Genomic DNA, 24,439 nt, shown 5'->3' with positions numbered 1-24,439 from the left:
CACTGGATCAACAGCCAGAACCACTGGCAATGGGCTCTGCCCATGATCATTCTTTGTCCCTCCAAGCACACTCCTGGACAAATGTGGGAGCTTGTCAGGTCTATCCATGCCCTCTGAAATCAAGTACAAGCTGTGCCAAAGTAGGCTCGCCCTCCCCTCGGGATAGGCCTGCGATCTCCTAGGGCAGTGGGCAGTGGGAAAGTAATGCCCTGGGAGTCCGGAGCCCTGAGTTCCCACGGGGTTTGTCGTGATGGGTCCCTACTTCCTTCCCCTCTCTGGACTCTGCTCCCCTCAAGGATAAAATAATTGTTGGAGTGGGTGCCTGCTGAAGCCCTGCCAGCACTGCAATTCTATGACTCCAAGCAGCAACAACAATGCACCTCTCTTGAAGAACCATGAACAAACCCTGACAGACAGACTAATGGCAGTAGGGGACATCTAGAAGGTACTGCCAGCTGCAGCCTTGCACAGTCTGAGTCCCTGGGCCTGTTCCATGTGCCCAACCTCAGACCTCCAGCACAGTTAGTCGTCCTTGCCTTTGAGTGTGGTGTGCTAGGTAAAGCCCTGGACTTGGAGCACCCCTCCCTGACCCTTCTCGTTCTCATCCCCCAATTAGGGTCCTGAGGCAGTGCCAGGGACCATTTCTCCCAGGTGCAGCTCAGACCCCACCTCATGGAGGCTATGGTTAGAACCTAGACCAGGGAATGCATACCTTCAAGGTCTGCTCGTTCTGGTGCATGAGGTAGGCCAAGACGGCCGCGCAGCTGCGACTGATACCCAGGGTGGAAAATATCAGGATGACATTGCCAAGTTCAAGGTGGACATCTGCAAGAGGAAGGAAGGTTGGGGGGGGGGGGGGGAGGCCCCTTCCCTGTAGACCTGAGTTGATATAAGATGACTAGCCTTGGTGGGTCCAAGAGGGATTCAGAGCCAGTACACCATGTCCTAGGTAAGTCACATGACATCACTAGGCCACTGTTTTGTCACCTGGTAAATGGGGATTCTCAGATCTAGCTGGAAATTCAAGAGAATCACACCTGGGCATTCAGCATTATCATGCAAAGGCCTTTTCTTGGCTCTCCAGGCTTTCAGACCAGGAAGGTCTGCTACCAGTTGGCCTCCTTAGGTAGGAATGAGAGGATCGTCCCCCCCAGGGCACATGGTACTGACGGAGACAGTGTTGCTGGTGTGAAGCCTGGCTCTGCCACTCACTATTGTGGGGCTTGGGCATGTTACTCTTAGCTACAGTTTCCTCATCTGGAAAATGGGATAATAGTATTCTGCCTACCTCATAAAGTTTTGTGCTGTGCTTAGCCCAGTGCCTGGCACAGAAATGTCAGCTGTAAGCATACCTAAAATTACACTGAGTCTGTGTGTGTCTTGCCCAGTGAGGGATGGTGAGGAAATCTAAGCTGTCATCCTAGGCTGGTTTGGTAACCCCCAAGAACTGAAGATAACCATTCCTGTGCTGGAGCAGGACTCAGAGATGATTAAGGCCAACTGACTCATCATACAAATAAGGAAACTGAGGCATCAAGCAGTTAAGGACTGGCCCACGGCCACCCAGTAAGTCAGGGCTGGAGAGGGGGCCTCTGTGCCATAGAGCGCCACCATCCCATGGGACATGTGGCAAGTCTGTCTCAGCTACTACTTAAGTGATAGTTGCAACATCCTGTGAAAATAAGAGATGTTTGAGCCAAAATACCATCCTCTGCCCCCCTGTGCAGCGACTCAGGCGGGGGGCTGAGTTGGTGCCACGTAGGTAGTCCTGGCGAGGGGCCTCTGACCTGACTCAACCTCACTCACTCCAAGTATCTTACTCAACTAGGGCAATCCTGAGCCTGGGGAATGACTGAAAAATCTGCCTTCAATGAGGTAAGCCACTGTTGGGCACTGCTGTGCGTGGTGAGAGGACAGAGGGGCACTGGGCATACACAATGAAAATCAGGGAAGTCAGAAGCTCTGGAGCCTTCCTTCCACCTCATCTCGCTAACCAGACAAAAGGGCAGGAACAAGTCACCTCTGAGTCACCAGAGCACTGCCCAGAGCAGGCCTCCATGAGCATATGCACTCATGGTGGGGCCGCACCCTCATTTCAGTGAAGCCAGGCCCAAAAGGGCCCACCAGTCCAGCCAAGGCCACAACATAGGGTATTCGATCCAGTCTGGAGCTCTTATTTGGCCCTACTGCCCCGGAGGTAAACGCGGGCCTGCCCTGGAGAAGCACGCTTGTCTTGGGGTTGTCCACACCTGGTTGGGCATGTGCTGCCCTTTCTCTCCTGAGCACTGAGAGTCCCAATCAGGAAGAGGCATGTGGACGAGGTGCCACAGTCCCTGTGCCCCCTGGACATAGGCCAGTTGCTGCCTCGTTAGAGAATGCTCCCTACCAATGAAGTGACAGAGGTGGCGCAGAAAAGGGAAAATGAAGGCTTCCAGGGAGTCTTCTATCTGGATGTGCAGAAGCTTGTCAGAGTTACCTACAAAACTAAACAGAAGAAAAGCACAGGTAATTGGGCAGACTCACACACAGTCCCACTGTGGTGTCCTTGTTCATAGCAGCAGGACCATAGGGTAGGGATGCTAAGCTAGATCAGGGAAATGTGGGCAAGGACCTGAACCCCTGTCAGAAAAATAGCACCTACCTCATAGGAGTGGAGTATGGATTAAGTTAATTAATCTATATAAAGCAGTGATGGCAAACCTTTTGAGCTCGGCGTGTCAGCATTTTGAAAAACCCTAACTTAACTCTGGTGCCGTGTCACATATAGAAATTTTTTGATATTTGCAACCATAGTAAAACAAAGACTTATATTTTTGATATTTATTTTATATATTTAAATGCCATTTAACAAAGAAAAATCAACCAAAAAAATGAGCTCGCGTGTCACCTCTGACACGCGTGTCATAGGTTCGCCATCACTGATATAAAGCATTTAGCAATCTGCTTGGCAATAGTAAGTGCTCAGTAAATATGGCATTATTATTATTAACCAAACATGGTACTTTCCTAGAATACGCTACAAATAATAACATGAGGATGGGAGGAAATATGTCGTGATTTTGGAGAATGAGCCTGCTATGTTAAATGGAGAAAATAAGGTAAGGGGGTAGAGAATAGCGGGGTTGCTGTTTGAGATAGGGTGGTTAGGGAAGGCTTTACTGAGGAGGTGACACTTCAGCAGAGGCTTAAAGGAGGTGAGAGAACAAGCCAGGCAGTTATCTGAGGAAAGTGTGTTCCAGGTATAGGAGAATGGAAGTGCAAAACCCCTGACAGACAGTATGTTTAGTGTATCTGAGAAACAACAGGGAGGTCAGAGTGGCTAGAGTTTTATGAACATGGTGGAGGAGAGATGAGGTGTGTGACATGCTTAATGAGAGTGTGCCTGCAAGGAGCCTGGCCCTATGCCCTGAATGCTGTAAGCACTTTATAACGTTGTTTATGAAGACTATGGCCTACTGGTGACATTCAGTATGCAGACCACTGTGGCATGCAGAAAGTTCAGTAGATTCAAAAACAAAAATAGGCTGGTTTAATTTCTGTATGAGCACTTGCCATGACAAATACAAGCACAACGAACCATCCATCCATCCATCCATCTATCCATCCATCCATCTTTCCCTCTCCATCCATCTCTCCCTCCCTCCCTCCCTCTCCACCCACCAACCCATGCCCACCCAACCATTCTTCCCTCATAGACACTCACTCAGTGCCTATTGTGTGCCAGACCTTGGGCTGGACCCTAGTGGACACAAATATCAAATAGGGCCCCTCCCAGCTTCAAGGAGCTTCCAGTCTGATGGGGGAGGCAGACACATAAACAAATGGCACCACTCCAATTAGTTAGATGCTAGGATAAAGACCTGCACATGAAATGGGGGATATTTGCAATAGTGTCAACAATAAAACATTTTTAAAAGACCTGCACATGATATGTGAGAGGAGGAATAGGGAGGAGTCAAGGGAGCTGGGGAGAGTTTACAGTGGAGATGGCATCTGGGTGGAGAAGGTTGAAGAATACATGGCTAATATATAAAAATCAATTGGTGCGCTATCCGGCGTGGCTCAGTGGATAGAGTGTCAGCCTGCGGACTGAAGGATCACAGGTTTGATTCAGGTCAAGGGCATATGCCTTGGTTGTGGGTTCAATCCCCAGTGGGGGCATGCAGGAGGCAACCGATCAATGATTCTCTCTCATCATTGATGTTTCTATCTCTCTCCCTCTCCCTTCCTCTCTGAAATCAATAAAAACATATTTTTTAAAAATCAATTGGATTTCTATGTACTAGCAAGAAATAATCAGATATTGAAAATCTTAAAATATCACTTATAATCACATAAAACTTCAAATGCTTAGGATGAAATCTTGACACAAAATGTGCAAGAACTGTACACTGAAAACTATAAAATATTTCTGAGAGAAGTTAAAGCACAAAGTAAATGGAGAAACAGACCATACTCATGGATCAAGAGATTCAACACTGTTAAGATGTCAGTTCAATCCCAATCAAAATTCTAGCAAGCTTCTTTGTAGAAACTGACAAGCTGATTATGAAATTTATAGGGAAATGCAAAGAAAACAACTTTGAAAAAGAACAAGATTAGAGGACCTACACTACTTGATTTCAAGACTTATTATAAAACTACAGCAATCAGCAGTGTAGAACTGGTGTAAAGAAAAACATATACCACCCGGCTCAGTGGTTGAGCATCTACCTATGAACCAGGAGGTCATGGTTCAATTTCTGGTCAGGGCACATGGTTTGGCTGCATGTATGTAGTCAATCCCCAGTGTGGGGCGTGCAGGAGGCAGCCAATCAATGATTCTCTCTCATCATTGATGTTTCTATCTCTCTATCCCTCTCCCTTTCTCTCTGGAAAAAAAAAAAAAGAAAGAAAGAAACATATACCAATGAAAAATAATCCAGAATTTTTCATCTTGACAAGGATTTTCAATAAAGGTATCAAAGCAATTCAACAGGAAAAGGATCATATTTTCAACAAATGATTATATTATCTCCACATGCAAAACAACTAATGTTCCATTTCTGGCACCATACACAAAAATTATTTCAAAATAAAAACATGTGAAGGTTAAATCCATAAACTTTTAGAAAAAAATATAGAAGAAAATCCTTGTCAAAATTCAAGTGCCCAGTCTTAGCCTGTTTGCTCAGTGGTTAGAGCGTCGCCCACAGACTAAACAGTCACCAGTTCAATTCCAGCCCTGGACAGGGTGCATGCAGGAGGCAACTGGTCGATGTGTCCCTCTCACATCAATGTTTCTCTTTCTCTCTCTCTCTCTCTCTCTCTCCTCTCTCTCTCTCTCTCTCTCTCTCTCTCTCTCTCTCTCTCATACATTTTTATTGATTTCAGAGAGGAAGGGAGAAGGGAGAGAGAGACAAACATCAATGATGAGAGAGAATCATTGAACGGCTGCCTCCTGCATGCCCCCCACTAGGGATCTAGCCTGCAACCTAGGCATGTGCTCTTGACCAGAATCGAACCCGGGACCCTTCAGTCCGCAGTCCACTGAGCAAAACCAGCTAGGACCTCCCTCCCACTCTCTCTAAAAATCCATAGAAAAAATATCCTTGGGTGAGGATTAACAAAAATAAATTTTAAAAAACCTCAACTGTTCATGTATGCCTGGGCCTGTCTGAACTCTATTCTGCTCCCCTAGCTTATTTTTCTATCCTGCACCAATATCACCATCCTTACTTGCTGTGGTTTTTAAGTCTTAATATTTAGTCAAGTAAATTTTCTCATTTGTTGTTCTTCAAATATTCAGCTATTTTTGCCCTTTGCATTTCCATAAAATTTATAAATTTTAGGATTACTGTATCAATTTCCACAAACATGTTGGATTCTACTGGCATGACCCTGAACTGACAGATCATTTGGGCAGAATCAATTATCTTTACAAAATTAATTCTTCTAATCCATAACAACAGTACATCCTCTGTTTATTCAGATAATCCTATATAATAAAGAGAATAAAGAGCTAACATGCAATGGTCTCCGCGCCCTCGCTCCCTTGCCCCAGGGCCAGGGAACCTGAAACTGCCCCCTGCCCCTGCACTGGGCCGGGGACCTGAGGCCACGCCCCCGACCCAGCGGGGCTTGTATTATCTGCAGGTTGTTTTGGATTTTCTGTGTATACAATTATATTGTCTGTGAATAATGAAAGTCTTTTCCCTTTTGATTCATATTTTATTTTTCTTGCCATATTTCACCAACGAGGACCTCCAGTACAATGTTAAATAGGAGTGGTGATAGTGGCATTTTTGTCTTGTTCCCAGACTCAGAAGGAAAATTTTCAACATTTCACCATTAAGTGTGATGTTTGTTGCAGAGATTTTTGTAGTTATTTTATTCGAGCAAAGAAGTTTTCCTTCTATTCCCAGTTTGCTAAGAGGTTTTTTTTAAGTCATGAATGTATAGTGAATATTACCAAAGGCTTTCACTGAAGCTGTTGAGATAATCCTGATTTTTGCTCTATTTATTGATATGGTAAATTAACATCTTTGGAATAAACTCAATTTAGTCATTATGTATTATCCTTTTTATAAGGATATTAATGTATGTAATGTGCTAAGATTTTGTTTAGGATTTTTACATCTATGTTCATGAAGAAAATTAGTCTATAAATTTTCTGTATTATAATGTCTGTCAAGTTATAAAATCAGAGCTATGTTGGTCTCATGAAACAAATTGAAAATTATTCCTCTTCTTTATTATATAAAATAATTTAATATCGACTTTATTTCCTCCTTAACTATTAGGTAAAATTCATCACTAAAGTTTTCTCTATGAGAAAATTTCTATTAGTTATTAATACTAATCAGTTTTTCTATTTTGTCTGCTGTCAGTTTTGATACTGTATTTTTTAATGTTCATTTCATCTAAATTTTCTTGCTTATCACAGTAAAGTTTTCCTAATATCCTCCTAAGACCTGTTAAATATCTGTTGGATATATAGAGTCCCCTTTTACAAATGGTTATTTGTGCCTTTTCTCTTTTTTGCCAAGGGTTTATCAAATTTATTAGTTTTTTTAAAAAAACTATTTTGAATTTCTTGATCATCTCTATTTTATTGTTTCTAGTTCAATTATCTTCTTTTATTATTCCTTCCTTCTTTATTTGGGATTAGTTTACTATTCCCTTTGGGAATTTCTTGAGATGAATACTTAATTAGTTGATTCTTTATATTTACAATAGATTTTGTTGTTGTTGTTGTTAATCCTCACCCGAGGATATTTTTCTATTGACTTTTTAAAGAGAGAATGGAAGGGAGGGGGAGAGACTGCGAGAAACATCGATGTGAGAAACACACATCAATTGGTTGTCTCCTGATTGCACCCCAACCAGGCCCAGGGATCATGCCTACAACTTAGGTATGTGCCCTTGATCAGAATCGAACCCAGAACCCTTTAGTCCAGAGGCCAATGCTCTATCCACTGAGCTAAACCAACCAGGACTAAAGTATATTGTAGACAGCCTACAACCTCTGCCTTTTAATTAAAGTATTTAGACCATTTGCACTTAGTGTGATTACTGAATTTTTATATGACTCCATTTATCTCTTTTGTTATCTTACTAATCATATCTCTTTTATTATTGTTTTGTTCTATTTTTTGGTGGTTGCTTTAGAGTGTATAGAATGCATCTTTAACTTACTAGAGTCTACCTTCAATTAACATTATACCACTTCATGTAAACAGAGTAAGAACCCTCCAAGTATATAGTTCTATTTTCCCTCTTCCTGCCTTAGTAAATTGTGGGCATACATATTACTTCTCCCTATGCTATAAACACAAAATGTATTGTTATTTTGTTTTTAAATAATATGCTTTGAAAAGATTTACAAACAAGGGGAAAGTATTTTATATAATTACTAGAGGGCTGGTGCATGAAATTGGTGTACAGGTAGAGTCCCTAGGCCTGGCCAATAATCAGGGCCAATCTGTGGGACGATGGGGGGGGGAGGGCGTGGGGGAGGTGGGCACTGGCATTCACCTTGGCTGGCCTGGGGCCTGCAGGCTGGGGGCAGCTCCTGCATTGAGTGTCTTCCCCCTGGTGGTCAGTGAATGTCATAGTGAGGGGTTGTTCCACCAGTTCCACCATTTGGTCGATTTGCATATTAGGCTTTTATTATATAGGATCATTTCTGGTGATCTTGATTCTTTTTGTATATATTCAGATTGCCATCTGGTATTGTTTTTCTTTTACCTAAAAGACTCCCTGCAAAAAAAATAAAAAATAAAAAAAAAAATAAAAAATAAAAGACTCCCTGCAATATTTTTTGTAGTGTACATCTATTTGTTGATTAATTTTTTCAACTTTTGCATGTCTGGATAAAGTATTTTCTCTTCATATTTGAAAGATATTTTTTACTGGTTATATTTCTAGGTTCACACTTTCCATTCAATACTTTAGTTTTCTCAATTTCTTTGTTTCTAATATGAAGTCTGCTACCATCTTTATCTTTGTTTCTTGGTATGTAATACATCTTTTTTATCTAGCTAGTTTTAAGATTTTATCTTTTTCATTGATATTAACCAATTTGAGAGGATGTGCCTATTGTGGTTTTCTTTCTGTTGAAATGCTTGGGTCTGTGAATTTATAGGTGTTTTGTTTTTTTAAATCAAAATTGGAAAAAATTTTGGCCATTATTTCTTCAAATATCTCCCCACTTTCCTCTCCTTTGGAAATTCCAATTACACATATGGCAGTAGGCCACTTGAAACTATGTTAATCTCACTGAAGTTCTGTTCTTTTTTTAAATTATTTTTATTTATTTCAGAGAGAAAGGGAGAAGGGAAGAGCGAGAGAAACATCAATGATGAGAAAGAATCATTGATTGGCTGCCTTCTGAATGCCCTCCACTGGGGATTGAACCAGCAACCCAGGCATATGACCTTGGCCGGAATCGAACCTGGGACCCTTCAGTCCACAGGCCGATGGCTCTATCCATTGAGCCAAACCAGCTAGGGCAGTTCTGTTCTTTTTTGTCTTTTTCTTCTCTATGTTTTATTTTGGATACTTTCTATTGCTATATCTTCAAATTCACCAATCTTTTTTTCTGTAGTGTCTAATTTGCTATTAATTTCATCTAGAGCAGCGGTTCTCAACCTGTGGGTCACGACTCCTTTGGCGGTCGAACGACCCTTTCACAGGGATCGCCTAAGACCCATCCTGCATATCAGATATTTACATTACGATTCATAAAAGTAGCAACATTACAGTTATGAAGTAGCAACGAAAATAATTTTATAGCTGGGTCACAACATGAGGAACTGTATTTAAAAGGCCAGAAGGTTGAGAACCACTGATCTAGAGTATTTTTCATTTCTGGCACTGGATTTTTCATCCCTAATTTGGGGCTAGGTTTTCCTCATTACTGAGACAATACTCTTCTCAGTACTCTATTTGATGCCCTGTATATTATGAGTTTTGTCTACTCTGACTTGAAATACAAATGACTCCTGGCCCCACATCATCTCTGAGGATTGTACTGTCCATTAATTTCCACTGTTTTTTCTCCCAGCCTTGAGTCATTTCCTCACATGCCTGTGCTTATATGTACTCAGCTGAAGACACAGGGGGGCTCTCTGCAGATGTCCAGAGCCCTTTCTTTGTATTCAGCCCTCTATTTATCATGCAAGTCTCTCTTTAGAATTCTAGCCAACTTGACCTCTCTGGATTCTTGACTCTATCCTCAATTCAAAAAGAATGACAGGCCCTGGCCAGTGTTTCTCAGTGGTTAGAATGAGGGCCCGGACCCTGATCAGAGGCAACCAACTGATGTGTTTCTTTCACATCAATGTTTCTCTCTCTGTCTTAACCTCTCTCTTCCACTCTCTCTAAAAATCAATGGAAAAATATCCTCGGGTGAAGAATAACAACAAAAAAACAAAGAAAGAAAAAGAATGAGAAGATCTGTTTTGGTCCCCTTCAAACAATCTCCAAGAAGTAAGCTAAATTAATTGTAGGGCTCTAGCAATCTCCAAGAAATAAGCTAAACTGGCTGTGGGGCTCACTTTGTTTTTTTCCATTCATTCTGGAATCACTGTCCTGTGCAATTAACCACTGTCTGAAAAACACTGTTTTAGATGTTTTGTCCGTTTATTTGTTGTTGTAAATCTGACCCTGAGCTTGGAGCCTCATGCATGGGAGGCCCCAGAGAGTTCTCTTGCCCCTTCTACCATGTGAGGACACAGTGGAAATATGTCTGTCTATGAACCAGAAGGCAGGCTCTCACTAGACAGCAAATCCCTGCTGCACTGATCTTGGATATCCCAGTCTCCACACCATGATAATAAATTTCTGTGTTTTATAAGCCACCAGTCAATGGTATTCCGTTATAGCAGCCTGAATGAACTAAGATAGGAATTATTTCTCAGAGGGCCTGAGATGGCATAGCAGGGTAGAATAGGATATTTTGACCACAATGTTAAAAACCAGGAAAGTTTTACTTTTGGTGAGATTTGAAGGAAGTATAGGGTCTTGGTTAGGGGCAAAGGATGCCACAGCGAAGCCAGGAAACAGACTATACGCCAGGAACAGGTGAAGTTAAAAGTGAAGACCCTACTCCAGTATATGCTGTCTTCTAAGAGACCTTTCAACTTTCTAAATGCATGTCACCAGGAATCTTATATAAACAAATGATACTTAATGTTTAAAAAATCAATAGTATTGCTACTTACAATGGTCCTGTCTCCATGGAGACATTGACATGTGCTTTGATTTTCAAATCCTTCTGAATTTTAGGATCGCAGGCTTGCCTGAAATCTCCCAGGTAGATGCTTCCTGGCACTATTTCAACAGGGTATGCCTGAAATTCATCCAATTCCTGGGGTGGGGAAGGAGAGAGGTTGCTATAAATATTCCCCAGGGAAGTTTTTTTCATTTGGGGTTGGGGGTATTGGTCTCTTAAAATGTGGCTCAGCAAACACGCTTAGAAAGATCATCCAGGACAGTGAATGAAATTGAGATCTGGGGCATTCAAAGAGATTGGCAAGTAACAACTTGCATGAGGAGGTACAGGGCTGGTAGTAACATAGGACTGGGCTATAGCACAGCATCATGCTAAAGCATGCTGAATCTGAACATCAGCATCCTTCTTCCTTCCTTGGCACATGTTTGCATTTGGCCGTGGAGTCTAACACCCTGCGGCCAACAACTGCATAAAAAAATCAGCCCTTTTTAAAAAATACGTTTTTATTTATTTCAAGAGAAGAAGAGAGAGAGTGACAGAAACATCAATGATGAAATCATCGATTGGCTACCTCCTGCACACCCCCTACTGGGATCAAGCATGCAACCCAGGCATGTGCCCTGATCAGGAATCCAACTGTGACTTCCTAGTTCATGGGTAGATGCTCAACCACTGAACCACACCGGCTTGGAAAGAACAGCCCTTTTATTATACTCAGAGTCCATCAGAACTTAAATACTTAAAAAAAAACAAAAACCTCACAAGAGCCTATTTGTCATTAGGAAATGAATTCTGATGAAGTTCTGATGAGTTTTGACAGAGAGATAGGAAGAATAGGCTACCACTTAAATGGAAGCTTACTGAATTCCAGGTCCAAAGTTATAATAAGAAAAATTTTGGTTTCTTTGAAAAACAAAGAAACAAAGAGAAGGATTACTTCTACATTCCCCAAAGTGTAAGAAGCACTGGTCCCTCACAATGCACTGTGAAAAAAAGGCTTCAGAGAACCAAGTACATATGGGAAGCATATTCCTCTCAGAAACTCACCGTATACATTAGCAATGAAAGGTTCAAAGAAGTCTGGCAGTAAAGAAATCCACTAACTCCAGTCACTATGGGAAACAGTATGGAGGTTCCTAAAAAATTATAATGGAACTACCCTATGATCCACTAATCCCACTTCTGAGTATATATTCAAAGGAAACAAAATCACTACCTCAACGAGATATCTGCACCCAGATGCTCACTAGAGCATCCTATCTAATAAAAGAGTAATATGCAAATTGACCATCACTCCAAAACATAAGATGGCTGCCCCCATGTCATCAAAGATGGCCACCACAAGATGGCCAGTAGGGAGGGCAGTTGTGGGTGATCAGGCCAGCAGGGGAGGGCAGTTAGGGGCAACCAGGCCAGCAGAGAAGGGCAGTTGTGGGCGATCAGGCCAGCAGAGGAGGGGAGTTGTGGGCGATTGGGCCAGCAGAGGAGGGCAGTTGGGGGCTATCGGGCCATCAGGGGAGCAGTTAGGCATCAATCAGGCTGGCAGGGGAGTGGTTAGGGGTGATCAGGCTGGCAGGCAGAAGCGGTTAGGGGCAATCAAGCAGGCAGGCAGGCAAGCGGATGGGAGCCAGCAGTCCCGGATTGTGAGAGGGATGTCCGACTGCTGGTATAGGCCCGATCCCATAGGCAGTCGAACATCTCTCAAGGGGGTCCCAGATTGGAGAGGGTGCAGGCTGGGCTGAGGTACACCCCTCTAGTCCTATCTAATAAAAGAGAAACATGGTAGTTAGCGTAAGTCCGCTACCCTTCCCATTGGCTAATCAGCGAGATATGCAAATTAACTGCCAGCCAAGATGGCGGCCGGCAGGCAGGCAGCTTGAAGCTAACATGAGGCTTGCTTGCTTCAGTGACGGAGGAAACCAACATTCCCTGCCTGCCTTGCCGGCCTCTGAGCTTGCAGTTTGAAACATTGTTACAAATACAGAAGCTAAACAAAACCCCAGAAACCCGCTTTCAGCCCGCCGGGATCTCAGAGCTGGAGTTGATACAGTGTTTCGATTATAGAACCCAAAAAACCAGATACCTGCTTTCAGCAGCAGAGGCCTCAGAGCTGGAGCCAGAGCTAAAGCTGGCCCAGAATAAAAAAAAAAGAAAAAGAAAAAAAGGAGCGGTTGGGAGCTTCAGTCACCCGCCAGCCTGAAAACAGCCCTCAGCCCCTCACCCAGACTGGCCAGGCACTCCAGTGGGGACCCCCACCCTGAAGGGTGTGTGACCAGCTGCAAACAGCCATCATCCCCTCAACCAGGCTGGCCAGGCACCCCAGTGGGGACCCCCACCCTGATCCAGGACACCCTTCAGGGCAAACCAGCCGGCCCCCACCTGTGCACCAGGCCTCTATCCTATATAGTAAAAGGGTAATATGCTTCCCAGCACCGGGATCAGCGGAGCCGTGAGGCCTCCCAGCACCAGAATCAACGGAGCTGAGAGGCCTCCCAGCACTGGGATCAGTGTGACAGGGGGCAGCGCCCAAACCCCCTGATTGCCCTGTGGCTCTGTGTGTGACAGGGGGCGGGGCCACAACCTCCCTATTTGCCCTGCTCTGTTCGTGACAGGGGAAGGCACCCCAAACCCCTGATCAGCCCTGCTCTGTGACTGATAGGGGGGAGCTCCCCAACCCCCTGATCTTCCTGCGGCTCTGTGACAGGGTGCGGCGCCCCAACCCCCTGATCGGCCCTGCTCTGTGTGTGACAGGGTGTGGTGCCCCAACCCCCCCCACGGGCCCTGCTCTGTGTGTGACAGGGTAGAGCCATAACCTCCCCATCGGCCCTGCCCTGAGTGTGAGAGTGGCGGGGCCCAACCCCCTGATCGGCCCTGCTCTGTGGGTGATAGAGGGCGGCGCCCCCACTCCCCCTCCACGGGCCCTGCTCTGTGTATGATGGGGTAGAGCCATAACCTCCCCATCGGCCCTGCCCTGAGTGTGACAGTGGCGGCACCCCAACCCCCCAATCGGCCCTACCCTGAGCATGACCGAGGGTGGCATCGCAACCTCACGATCCGCCCTGCTCTGTGCATGACAGGGGGCGGCGCCCCAACTCCCCAATTGGCCCTGCTCTGAGCCCGACCAGGGGCTGCACCTAGGGATTGGGCATGCTCTCTGCCACCCAGGAGCAGGCCTAAGCCAGCAGGTCGTTATCTCCCAAGGGGTCCCAGACTGCGAGAGGGCACAGGCCAGGCTGAGGGACCCCCCCCCCCCACCCCGAGTGCACAAATTTTTGTGCACCGGGCCTCTAGTCTATATAATAAAAACCTAATATGCTAAGTGTCTGGTCATCCATTCAACCAATCAAAGCATAATATGCTAATGATATGTTAAAGCTGCTCAACCACTCGCTGTGGTATGCACTGACCACCAGGAGGCAGATACTCCAACCAGTAGGTTAGCTTGCTGCTGGGGTCTGGCCAGTTGGGACTGAGTGAGACTGGCCAGACATGCCCTGAAACCCTCCCATGATCCCTCCCTGGCTGGCCAACCTCTCACATCCCCTCCCCAGCTCTGATTGTGCACCAGTGGGGTCCCTCGACCTGGCCTGCACCCTCTCGCAATCCAGGACCCTCTGGGGAATGTCAAAGAGTCAGTGTCGGCCCGATCCCACAGGCCAGGCCAAGGGACACCACTGGTGCATGAATTCATGCACCGGGCCTCTACTTATTTATAATAGCCATATTTTACAAGATGGAAACAACTTAAGTGTCCATCAGTGGATAAGCGGATAAGGAAAATGTGTCACATGTATACAATTGAATATTATCCAGTCATAAAAAAGAAGGAATTCCTATTAATTTGCAGTAACATAGATGGGCCTTGAGAGCATTATGCTAAGTGAAATGTTTGATAGAAAAAGACAAATCATCTCACTTATATGTGGACATTTGCAAAACTCATAGAAACAGAGAGTAGAGGTGTGGTTGCCAGGGGCTGGGGCAGAGTAGAATAGGAAGATGTTGATGAAAGGGTACAAACTTCCAGATATAAGGCAAATAAGTCCTGAAGTTCTAATATACTGCATTACATACTTTAAAATTGCTAAGAGAGTAATTGCACACACAAAAAAGGTGATTTTGTTAGGTGATGGATGTGTTAACCTTATCATGGTAATAATTTCATAGTATATACATATATAAATCATCATGTTGTATACCTTAAATTTATACAATGTTATATATCTACTAGAGGCCCGGTGCACGAAATTTGTGTGTGTGTGTGTGTGGGGGGGGGGTTCCCCTCAGCCCAGCCTGCACCCTCTCCAATCCGGGACCCCTCGGGGGATGTCCGACTGCCAGTTTAGGCCTGATCCCTGGGGGATATTAGTCTAAGACATCCCTGGGATTGGGCCTAAACTGACAGTTGAACATCCCCCTCACAATCCAGGACTGCTGGCTCCTAACCACTCACCTGCCTGCCTGCCTGATCACCCCTAATGGCCTCTGCCTGCCAGCCTGGTTGCCCCTAACTGCCCCCCTGCCAGCCTGGTCATCCCCAACCTCTCCCCCGCCTGCCTGGTTGTCCCTAACTGCCCTCTCTGCCAGCCTGGTCGCCCCTGACTGCCCCCCTCAGCCGGCTTGGTCACCCCCAACTGCCCCCTTCCCCCGTGCTGGCCTGGTTGCCCCTCACTGCCTCCATCACTGGCCTGGTTGCCCCTCACTGCCCCCCTCTACAGGGCTGGTCGCCCCTCACTGCCCCCACTTGCCCCTGCCGGTCTGGTCGCCCCATGCAGCCTGCTGTTTGGGCATTCCATGAAGGCGTCCCAACCAATTTGTATATTACCCTTTTATTAGTAAGGATTACACATGAATAAAGCTTGGGGGATTAAAAATATGATAGTTACAAGGAAAGATTATTAGAGCGCCAATCACGTGGTTAGAAAAAAAATCATCATTAAATAATAAAACAAATTTTATAAACAAGTTGGAAAACAGCCAGAAAAGCATATCAGTCTAGATTTTCTATCAGCATGCTTTTCAAAGTGTGCCTGTTCTCAAAGTGTGCCTCCAGGGAACAGAGGGCTGGTGAAAATTTTCCTAATGGTTCCTTGGACTGAGCTTTTGTAGCTTAGATGTTTGTAATAAAACAGTGGCTACATAGTTATTGCTGGCATGAATTGAAAATGTACTTGTGATATTTAGTAAAATAAAACCTAGGCAAAACCTCAAAAAAAAGAAAAAAGAATTCCACTAACATTGTATAAACTGACGTTTCTAATATCTGTTAGGTCATAATTTTTCCATCAGTATTCATGGAAAATGCTGACCTATGTAACTTCAAAGGTCAAACCCAGTTCTAAAAACTCCTCTGGCTCTGAGTCTAACTCAAAAATAGCATCTTAAGTACCTAAGACTACTTCACTGTCCATGTCAAAGCCTTCTGGAATCAGCACATCTCCCCTCCCAGTGAACCCACTGTGAGCCCACATCCTTCCCAAGCTGTCAGCCTCAAAAAACTCTATCAAAGAACAGAGCAAATCCTCAAGTTTGCAAAAGAGATTCATGACTTTTTTACCTGCAGGGAGACCCGCTATCTGTAGATGTTGACCCAAAGCATCCCCAGGGCTCAGGCTGACTTCACTCACTCACTCAGGATGTTCAGCTTGCTGGAGCCAAATGAAATCCTAGTTCCATTTAGAAAACCTCACTAAACACCCATCACAAATCTATCAACTCTCTTTCTGCTGCTTTCAAACCAGTTTCCTTCCTTTCTTGTGCCTGTGCAGGCTGCAGGGGAAGAGGGTGTGACATGGATAAAAACATGCTGTGCTGTAAAGAGCAAGCACATGTTAATTCTAAATGACTTAATTTTGATAGCCACATCAACAAATGCAAAACAAACAGATATCTACCCTGGCTGGTGTGGCTCACTTGGTTGAGCATCGTCCCATGCACGGAGAGGTTACTGGTTGATTCCAGGTCAGGGCACATGCCCAGGTTGTGGGCTCAATCCCCAGTAGGGGACGGACAGGAGGCAGCCAATACATGTCTCTCCCTCTCTCTACCTCTCCCTTCCTCATTCTCTAAAAATCAAGTATATTTTAAAAAATAAAATAAACAGGTATCAAATTAACATGTCCAAACTGAGCCCACTGCTTTCCTCCCACACTGCCTCCTTCTCCTGTGTCCACCACCTCAATGAGCACACCACAGCCACCATCACCCACACCTAAACCAGGCATTATACTAATCTCCTCCTCCTCTCCCATTGCCTCCCTCCATATTTTTTAAAATATATACTTATTGATTTCAGAGAGGAAGGGAAAGGGAGGGAGAGATAGAAACATCAATGATGAGAGATAATCATAGATCGGCTGCCCCCTGCATGGCCCCCACTGGGGATCAAGCCCGCAACCCGGGAATAAAACTGTGACCTCCTGGTTCATAGGTCCACCCTCAACCACTGAGCCATGCCAGCCGGGCCCCCAACTCCATATTAAACAATGCCACTTTCTAAGTATTTCTTGAATCCATTCTCTCCTCTCCATCCCCACCTCCTAGAAGGTCTCTCCAAATCCACTCTGTCCCCACTGATCTGCTCTCTGCACTGCTGAGTTGATCTAAGTGCAGTCTGACCATGCTACCCCAAATGTAAAAATATTCAGTAGCTTACCATCATCTCTCTCTAGTGTGGCCTACACACTCCTTTTAGTCACAGAACTCCTTTACTCAAGGTGAAATCTTATTTAAGGGTTGCCACATGTAAAACAGGAAATTATAGGTCACTCTGCCTAAGGTGGAGGGGCAGTCTCAGAGCCTAAATTTGGTTTCTCCATCTCCATTCATAAAAGGAGTTCCTTGGGAGCAAGGACACCCCTGCTTTACAGTGTAGCAGAACAATAGCAGGAAGTGGGTGGGGCTTTCATTCTTGCTCCTGAATTAATAACTGAGCAGGAAGAGACAAGCAGTAGGCACCTACATTCTGGAGAAGACCACACACAATTAGGGTAGAACTACGCACCAGGCCCTGATAGCTACCATCAGCCACCACCCCACCCCTCTTCCCAATCTATAAATATAAGGCAAGTCACAGATGTACATACATGTCAAAACTCACCACATTGTACATTTTAAACATGTGCAGTTATTCCTATGTCAATTATACCTTAATAAAACTTTAAAAGGGGAGGGGCAATGAGTTATCAGCAGTGTCATGTGTGTAGAGAAATACTGCCTCTGAACACTGCAAAGCCAGTAGGCGGTGCTCCTCTAGGAGTGAGGAGTGTCTGTAGGATGCGGAGATTGGCTATACACCTGTTGAGCTGAAAATCACAGTGTGGTTACCTCCATGAAAGTACAGAAGATAGTCCTTTGGAGAGCTAGATTTGGGAACAGGTATGACCTCAGACATGGGTCCTCACCTTTTGCACAGGCTGGTTGGAACTGCCAAGTCGGCAAGGCAAGGAGAAGCTACAGTGATCACAGTCCCTTGTGGCTCATTCGGGAATTCGGGTGAAGGATTATGGATGGATGGGGGGTCATGGGCTACCAAAGGAAGGAAAAGGTTGGGAATTAAGGGTATTCCTGGCTTAAAATCTCAGCTGGCTTTCTCTCTGAGGAATCTTCAATAATTAACAGCCCTCCTCCCCAACAAAGCTCCAAGGAAACCGGCAACAAAGGCCACCAGCAACACACAGAACCAGGTGAAGTCAGAGTGAGAAGAAGGCACCTCCCCTCCACCGACAGCAGCCAAAGGGGCCAGGCCCCGAAGGCTGGAAGAGAGGAGATGTCCGTGAAGCTAACCCACACCCTTCCCCACTCTCAGCCCCCAGCAAACCCAAGGCTGCCCAATTCTGGGAATGGGAAGAGATGAGATTTGGTTTGAGATTGGAATGTTTAACCAGCCTAGCTTGTACTAGACTGACTGTCCTTATTCCCTTTTAAAAATTATTTCAAAAATACACAAAAGTAGAAAGAGCAGTGTAATAAGCCCCTAGATCTATCACCCCTCTGCAAACATTATCAACTAATGGCCAATTTTGTTTCATCTATACTGACTTCCAACCAATCCCAGATTATTTTGAAGGAGATCTCAGACATCATATTATTTTACCCATATATATTTCATTATGTCTCTCTAAAAGATACCAACTCATATTTTAAACTTTTTAAAAAATATATTTTTATTGATTTTTTACAGAGAGGAAGGGAGAGGGATAGAGAGGTAGAAACATCAATCAGCTGCCTCCTGCACACCTCCTACTGGGGATGTGCCTGCAACCAAGGTATATGCACTTGACCGGAATCGAACCTTGGACATTTCAGTCCGCAGGCCGACACTCAATCCACTGAGCCAAACTGGCTAGGGCCCAACTCATATTTTAAAAAATATAACCATAATAATGTCATCACAACCTAAAGAAAACACAGGGTGGCCCTAACCGGTTTGGCTCAGTGGATAGAGCATCGGCCTGCGGACTCAAGGGTCCCAGGTTCGATTCCGGTCAAGGGCATGTACCTTGCTTGCGGGCACATCCCCGTAGGGAGTGTGCAGGAGGCCGCTGATAGATGTTTCTCTCTCATCGATGTTTCTAACTCTCTATTCCTCTCCCTTCCTCTCTGTAAAAAATCAATAAAATATATTAAAAAAAAAAAAGAAACACAGGGCAAAAGTTTACAGTTGTGAGTATACAAAACAAGAGTTTATTCTTGTATTATTATTTATTATTATTTTCCATACAAACTATAAACCTACTTTTGTCCTACCCTGTATAATAATTCCTTACTATTATCAAATGCCCAGTTAATATGCACATTTCTCAAATCGTTTTATGACTAAATTGAAATTTTTCATAATCGAAAGAGGCCACAAAGTATGGAATCTCCACAAGATGGTACTAAGGGCAAAAATGAGAGCACAGCTAAAGGCAATTACTGAAAAGAATGAAACCCTTAGATGTTTGCATTCCACTGCAGTCAGATTCCTCAATAAACCAGGTACTGCACAATGCCGCCTAGGGATGGATGCCTGCCTGCCTGCCAATCATGGCTATCCAATGCTTGCTTTACATGCCCTCACCCCTCTTCCTCACAAGCTCCTCCTCCTTTAGATTTGGCTCCAGAAGGTAGTGCCTCTCCTCTGGGCTCCATATACACCTCGTGTGCCTCTTGGCCACACCCCTTGACTCCCCTACTAGATAAGAACTTCTCAAAGGCAGGGACTGCTTTCTCACCTTTTTGTATCCTCTGGACCCAAAAGTTAAGAAAGTTGAGGCAGCTTGAATCATGACAACCATCCCTGCCTTTCTGACTTTGACTATAACCCACAATCCAGAATTCCCCTGCCTTTTGAATAGGCCTCATCTTTTAAACTCCATGTTGGCTTTTCCCCAAATGTGACAATTATAAATTCATAATCTTGGACTGGACCTCCTGGCTACCCCAAGTTCATTTCCCAAGCCCAGCCTTCAATATTTTTTCCATCTTTTCCATGTTGTCTCTCTCCTCTTTCTCCTACCCTGTTCCCCAACCCATGGTTTTCAAGGGAAGGCCATGCTCCCATCTGAGCCTGCCTGTGTTCAGCACCCTGCCTTACCTGCGGCATCCAGATGATCTTCTGCGTCCGGAAAAAGTGGTACTTGGCTGAGAAAGACTCATAGCCCCCTCTCAGGATCTGGACGGGGTGGCGGGTGAGGTGAGCTAAGGCTCTGCCACATTCAATGGCAGGTCCTCCGGCAAACAGGTCTAAGAGTGGAGACCAAAGAAATGAATGTCTCCTGTGTTCCCCATTTGTCAAAAGTTTCAACGAATGGCCACTTTATTCTGAAAAGCAATTATCTAGGAGGCTGAAGCAAACATAGATATGGGTGTTACAATTAAAATGTAAAAGCAACTTACTATCAAGAAAGTTAATCTTTTTCTGTAAATATATATAGTATTATATATTGTATGCCACATTATATGTACCATACAAGTCACCTATTTGTACAGGGTACAGCTAGTGTACAATTCAATGGTTTTTAGTTTAGTCACAGAGTTGTATAATCATCACCACAATTTTAGAATATTTTCATCACCCAAGAAACCCTGTACCAGGGAGAGGGGTTCACTCCTCATTTCCCTCCAAAGACTCAGCTCTAGGCAACTGCTAATCTAACTTCTCTATGGATTTACCTATTCTGGACATTTCATATAAATGGAATCATACATTATGTCTGACTTCTTTCACTTGGCATAATGTTTTCAAAGTTCATCTATGTTGTAGCACATGTCAGCATTTCATTCCTTTTTACAGTTGAATAATATTATATTGTGTGGCTCTACCACACAATATAATATTCATAATCCATTCATAAATATTGGTGGATGTTTAGGTTGTTTCCACTTTTTGGCAATTAGAAATAATGCTGCTATGAACATTCATGAGCAAGTTTTTGTGTGCACATGTTTTTATTTCTCTTGGGTACATTCCTAGGAGTGAAATTGCTGAACCATGTAATAACCCTACATCTAACTTTTGAGGAAAGTGCCAAACTTTCCACAGCGACTGCACCATTTTACATTCCAACCAGCAGTGTATGAGTGTTGAAATTTTTCTACATCCTCGTCAACAATTGTCTTTTTTATTATAGCCAACCTAGTGGGTGTAAAGTGTTATCTCATTGTGATTTGTGGTTTTTTTAAATATATTTTTATTTATTTCAGAGAGGAAAGGAGAGGGAGAGAGAGATAGAAACATCAATGATGAGAGAGAATCATTGATCAGCTGCCTCCTGCAAGCCCCACACTGGGGATTGAGCCCGCAACCTAGGCATGTGCCTTGCCTGGAATTGAACCCGGTACCTTTCAGTCCACAGGCCGATACTCTATCCACTGAGCCAAACCGGCCAGGGCCTCATTGTGGTTTTGACATCAATTTAATCTAAAATGCTTTCATTGATCTATAGATTCACTATTGGACAATATGCAAATTAGATATATGTGGTAGGAAGTTTGTATAATTAAAACTAAGCCAAAATATTCCAAGGCCAGGATCTGACCGCTAAAGAGAAATACTGTGCAGCAGACTCTGGAAAGTTAGCTAAAGGAGAAAGGGATGGGCATGGACTCTGACAGCTATAATGAACCTTTGTCCAGGGAAAGGAGGCCAATTCCAGCAGGGGCTGCTGAGGACAAAAGCCGCTTGAGACCCATCTGGAGAAACTGTATTTGGGGAAAGAGCCTGCAGACAATAGCAAGGCCAGGAGGAAACCTGTAGCTGGCAAAACAGGAGCCAAAGCCCACCCCTGAGGGCCTGACTTGGATGCCAGAGAGCCCTGGATCTCCCAGGGTCTCACAGCCCCATCTCCCTCTTGAGTAAGAGACTGATGGGGTAGGTCAGAGGGTCCAGGCGAGTTAGGGAGAGAGTTCCAGGCCACTACTGCCTTTAAACCAGACAGCTGCTCCCCTGCCAATGTCACACAACCAGCTGGAGTATTCACATACAGGGATGATGGGGTTAGAGATGGAGGAAGGCCAATTTCCAGGAGATAATTAGAGACTCAGACAGAAAGCCAGGGCCCAGGTATTCCAGCAAGGATGTAATGGGGTTAATGTTTTTGAAACATTAAAGTTGTTCATTTCGCCCTAGCTGGTTTAGGTCAGTGGTTGGAGCATCAGCCTGTGGACTGAAGAGTCGCAGGTTTGATTCAGGCCAAGGGCACATACCTCAGTTGCAGGCTTGGTCTCCAGCCTGGTAGGTCGGGGCATGTGCCCAAGGCAACCAATTGATGTGTCTCTCTCACATTAATGTTTCTTTCTCTCTGTCTCTCCCACTCCCTCCATTCTCTTAAAAAAAAAAAAAAATCAATGGAAAAAATATCCTTCAGTGAGGATTAACAACAACAAAAAAAAATGTTTTTTTTAATTTGTTCATTTCTATTCTCATTAATCTTGAGTTCTCCATTGACATGAGGTTTCTCACACCTTGAACTGGGTCACCCACTGCTTCAAGGGGAGGAGGGCAACCACCTGGTACAAGGGAGTCATCACTTAGCATGACCTTTAAGTTAAATTATTTGAGGTCCCTAGCCAAACAATTGTCTTGAAAGTCAGATTGTGCTGAGGGAGGAGGAAAGGAATCCAAAAATTCCCAAAGCTTCTCTTCACAGTTGGTGTAAATGTCCTGGTCCAGGGAGCTCCACCCACACATATCATGAGTCCATTGTGGGTGTCTCTAATCCATGTTTGCAAGGAGGATTTAACATAAGGGAAATGTTGCTCATACAAGAAGGGGGCTGCCCTTTGCATGCTAAAAAGAGCTTAGAGAGAGCATCCTAGGGACTAAGACAAGGGAAGATACTTCCTGGATTCCTAAGAAGACACCCAGCTGAGGGGGGTAGAGAGCTAAAACCAGCTGTGCCCCATTTCCCACTAGGATTCTGAGACTCCCGCAGCAGAGGTGTGGAGTGGTTAACCTAACATTGGAAGCTGCAGCAGGCCCAGGGATGAGCACGTGTGAAATGTCAGGGAAAGCCTGGATAGGAGGGCACAAGGCTGAGTCCCCAAGGATCCAGCGCCATGCACTGACAAGGCGAAGGGAACCACTCATGACTTAACGCTAGACGTGGACATTTTGGGCACAGCCCGTGGCCTAAGGCCCCACAGGCTGGGCTGCACCTCTTCCAGAGGTCAGCAGAAAAGGTCTACATAGAGACCAACACCTGCTTCGAGGATGTGATGAAGGTTCCCCCTCAAGGAAATCTTTCCCAGAATTTCTTGAGGGTCAGGGAGGTGCGTACTTAACAGTGGAAAGGAGAAAGGGGTAGTGAGAGAAACCTTGATATGGTCTTCTACCCCAAAGACTGAATTTACCTGAAAGATGCCACTTTAAAGGAGAAAAGTTGCCTTGAGTGGGCAAGGTGTGTGCATGTGTGGTTTTGGTTTTTATTGTTTTGCTGTTATTTTGTGATTGTAGTTACCTACTCAGTGAGAACAGGGGCTGCATAGCACGGTGAGGTCAGTTATAGAATGTAGAGAGGGTTATTTTTATTGAGCACTGTTCCCTAGGGTTTCAGGGTCCAGCCTACAATCCCAGGATTGGCAGACCAGACCCACCTTCATAGGAATGTACTGCAGACTGTGAGAACTTGGGGAAGATAATTTCCTGGCTAAGGACCTCCTGGGAAGACTGGCTTTATTAAAGGTGGAAACCTAGTGCCACCCAGTGACCATTTGTGTGAATGCCCCAGCTCATAGACCCACCTACACATAGTGACTGAGCCACAAACAGCAGAGCCCCAAGTCAATGGCCAGGGGCGGTCAGCCCAAAGCAGTGGCTGAATGGAGATTGCTGTGGAACATCAGTAAAGCACATTAGAACCAATCACGTTTTAATGCTCCAGCTCAGGGCTTGAGTGACTTTGCATTGTTTTCCAACATCACTATTCAGGCCTTAGCAGACTGGACAGAGCCAAACTGCCTAGGTTTGAATCCTGGGCCCACCACTTACTAGGTGTGGTTTTTTTTTTTAAAAGTCCACAAATTCTTTCAAATGCCTCCCTTTAAAAGGTTGAGTCTAATTCCCCTCCCCTTGAGGGTAGACTATACTCAGTGACTTCCCTCTAATGAATAGAATGTGGTGGAAGCAACTGTGTTATAAGCCCCAAGACTAGGTCATAAAAGACATGTGGCTTTCCCTTTCTTTCTCTCTTTCTGATCACTCACTGGGGGGCGGGGGTACCAGCTGCCATGTCACGAGGC

At 44.7% G+C, this 24,439-nt stretch overlaps 1 protein-coding gene across 1 annotated transcript in view; it reads right to left on the bottom strand.

Moving 5' to 3' along the window:
- The window catches only part of STYXL1 (serine/threonine/tyrosine interacting like 1), a 57,721-nt gene that overhangs the window by 9,036 nt on the left and 24,246 nt on the right, over positions 1-24,439 (bottom strand). Inside the window, exons 5-8 of the mRNA XM_036309701.1 lie at positions 20,295-20,443; positions 10,707-10,852; positions 2,387-2,484; positions 713-825 (exon numbers count right to left, since the gene is read on the bottom strand). Of these exons, the coding sequence (XP_036165594.1) occupies positions 713-825; positions 2,387-2,484; positions 10,707-10,852; positions 20,295-20,443 (506 nt within the window). The remainder of the gene's footprint in view (positions 1-712; positions 826-2,386; positions 2,485-10,706; positions 10,853-20,294; positions 20,444-24,439) is intronic.

This window comes from Myotis myotis, unplaced genomic scaffold, assembly GCF_014108235.1.
Source record: "Myotis myotis isolate mMyoMyo1 unplaced genomic scaffold, mMyoMyo1.p scaffold_m19_p_5, whole genome shotgun sequence".
Taxonomy (NCBI): domain Eukaryota; kingdom Metazoa; phylum Chordata; class Mammalia; order Chiroptera; family Vespertilionidae; genus Myotis; species Myotis myotis.
The sequence above is the reverse complement of the archived record's forward strand: the minus strand, read 5'-3'. Positions and strand labels throughout refer to the sequence as shown.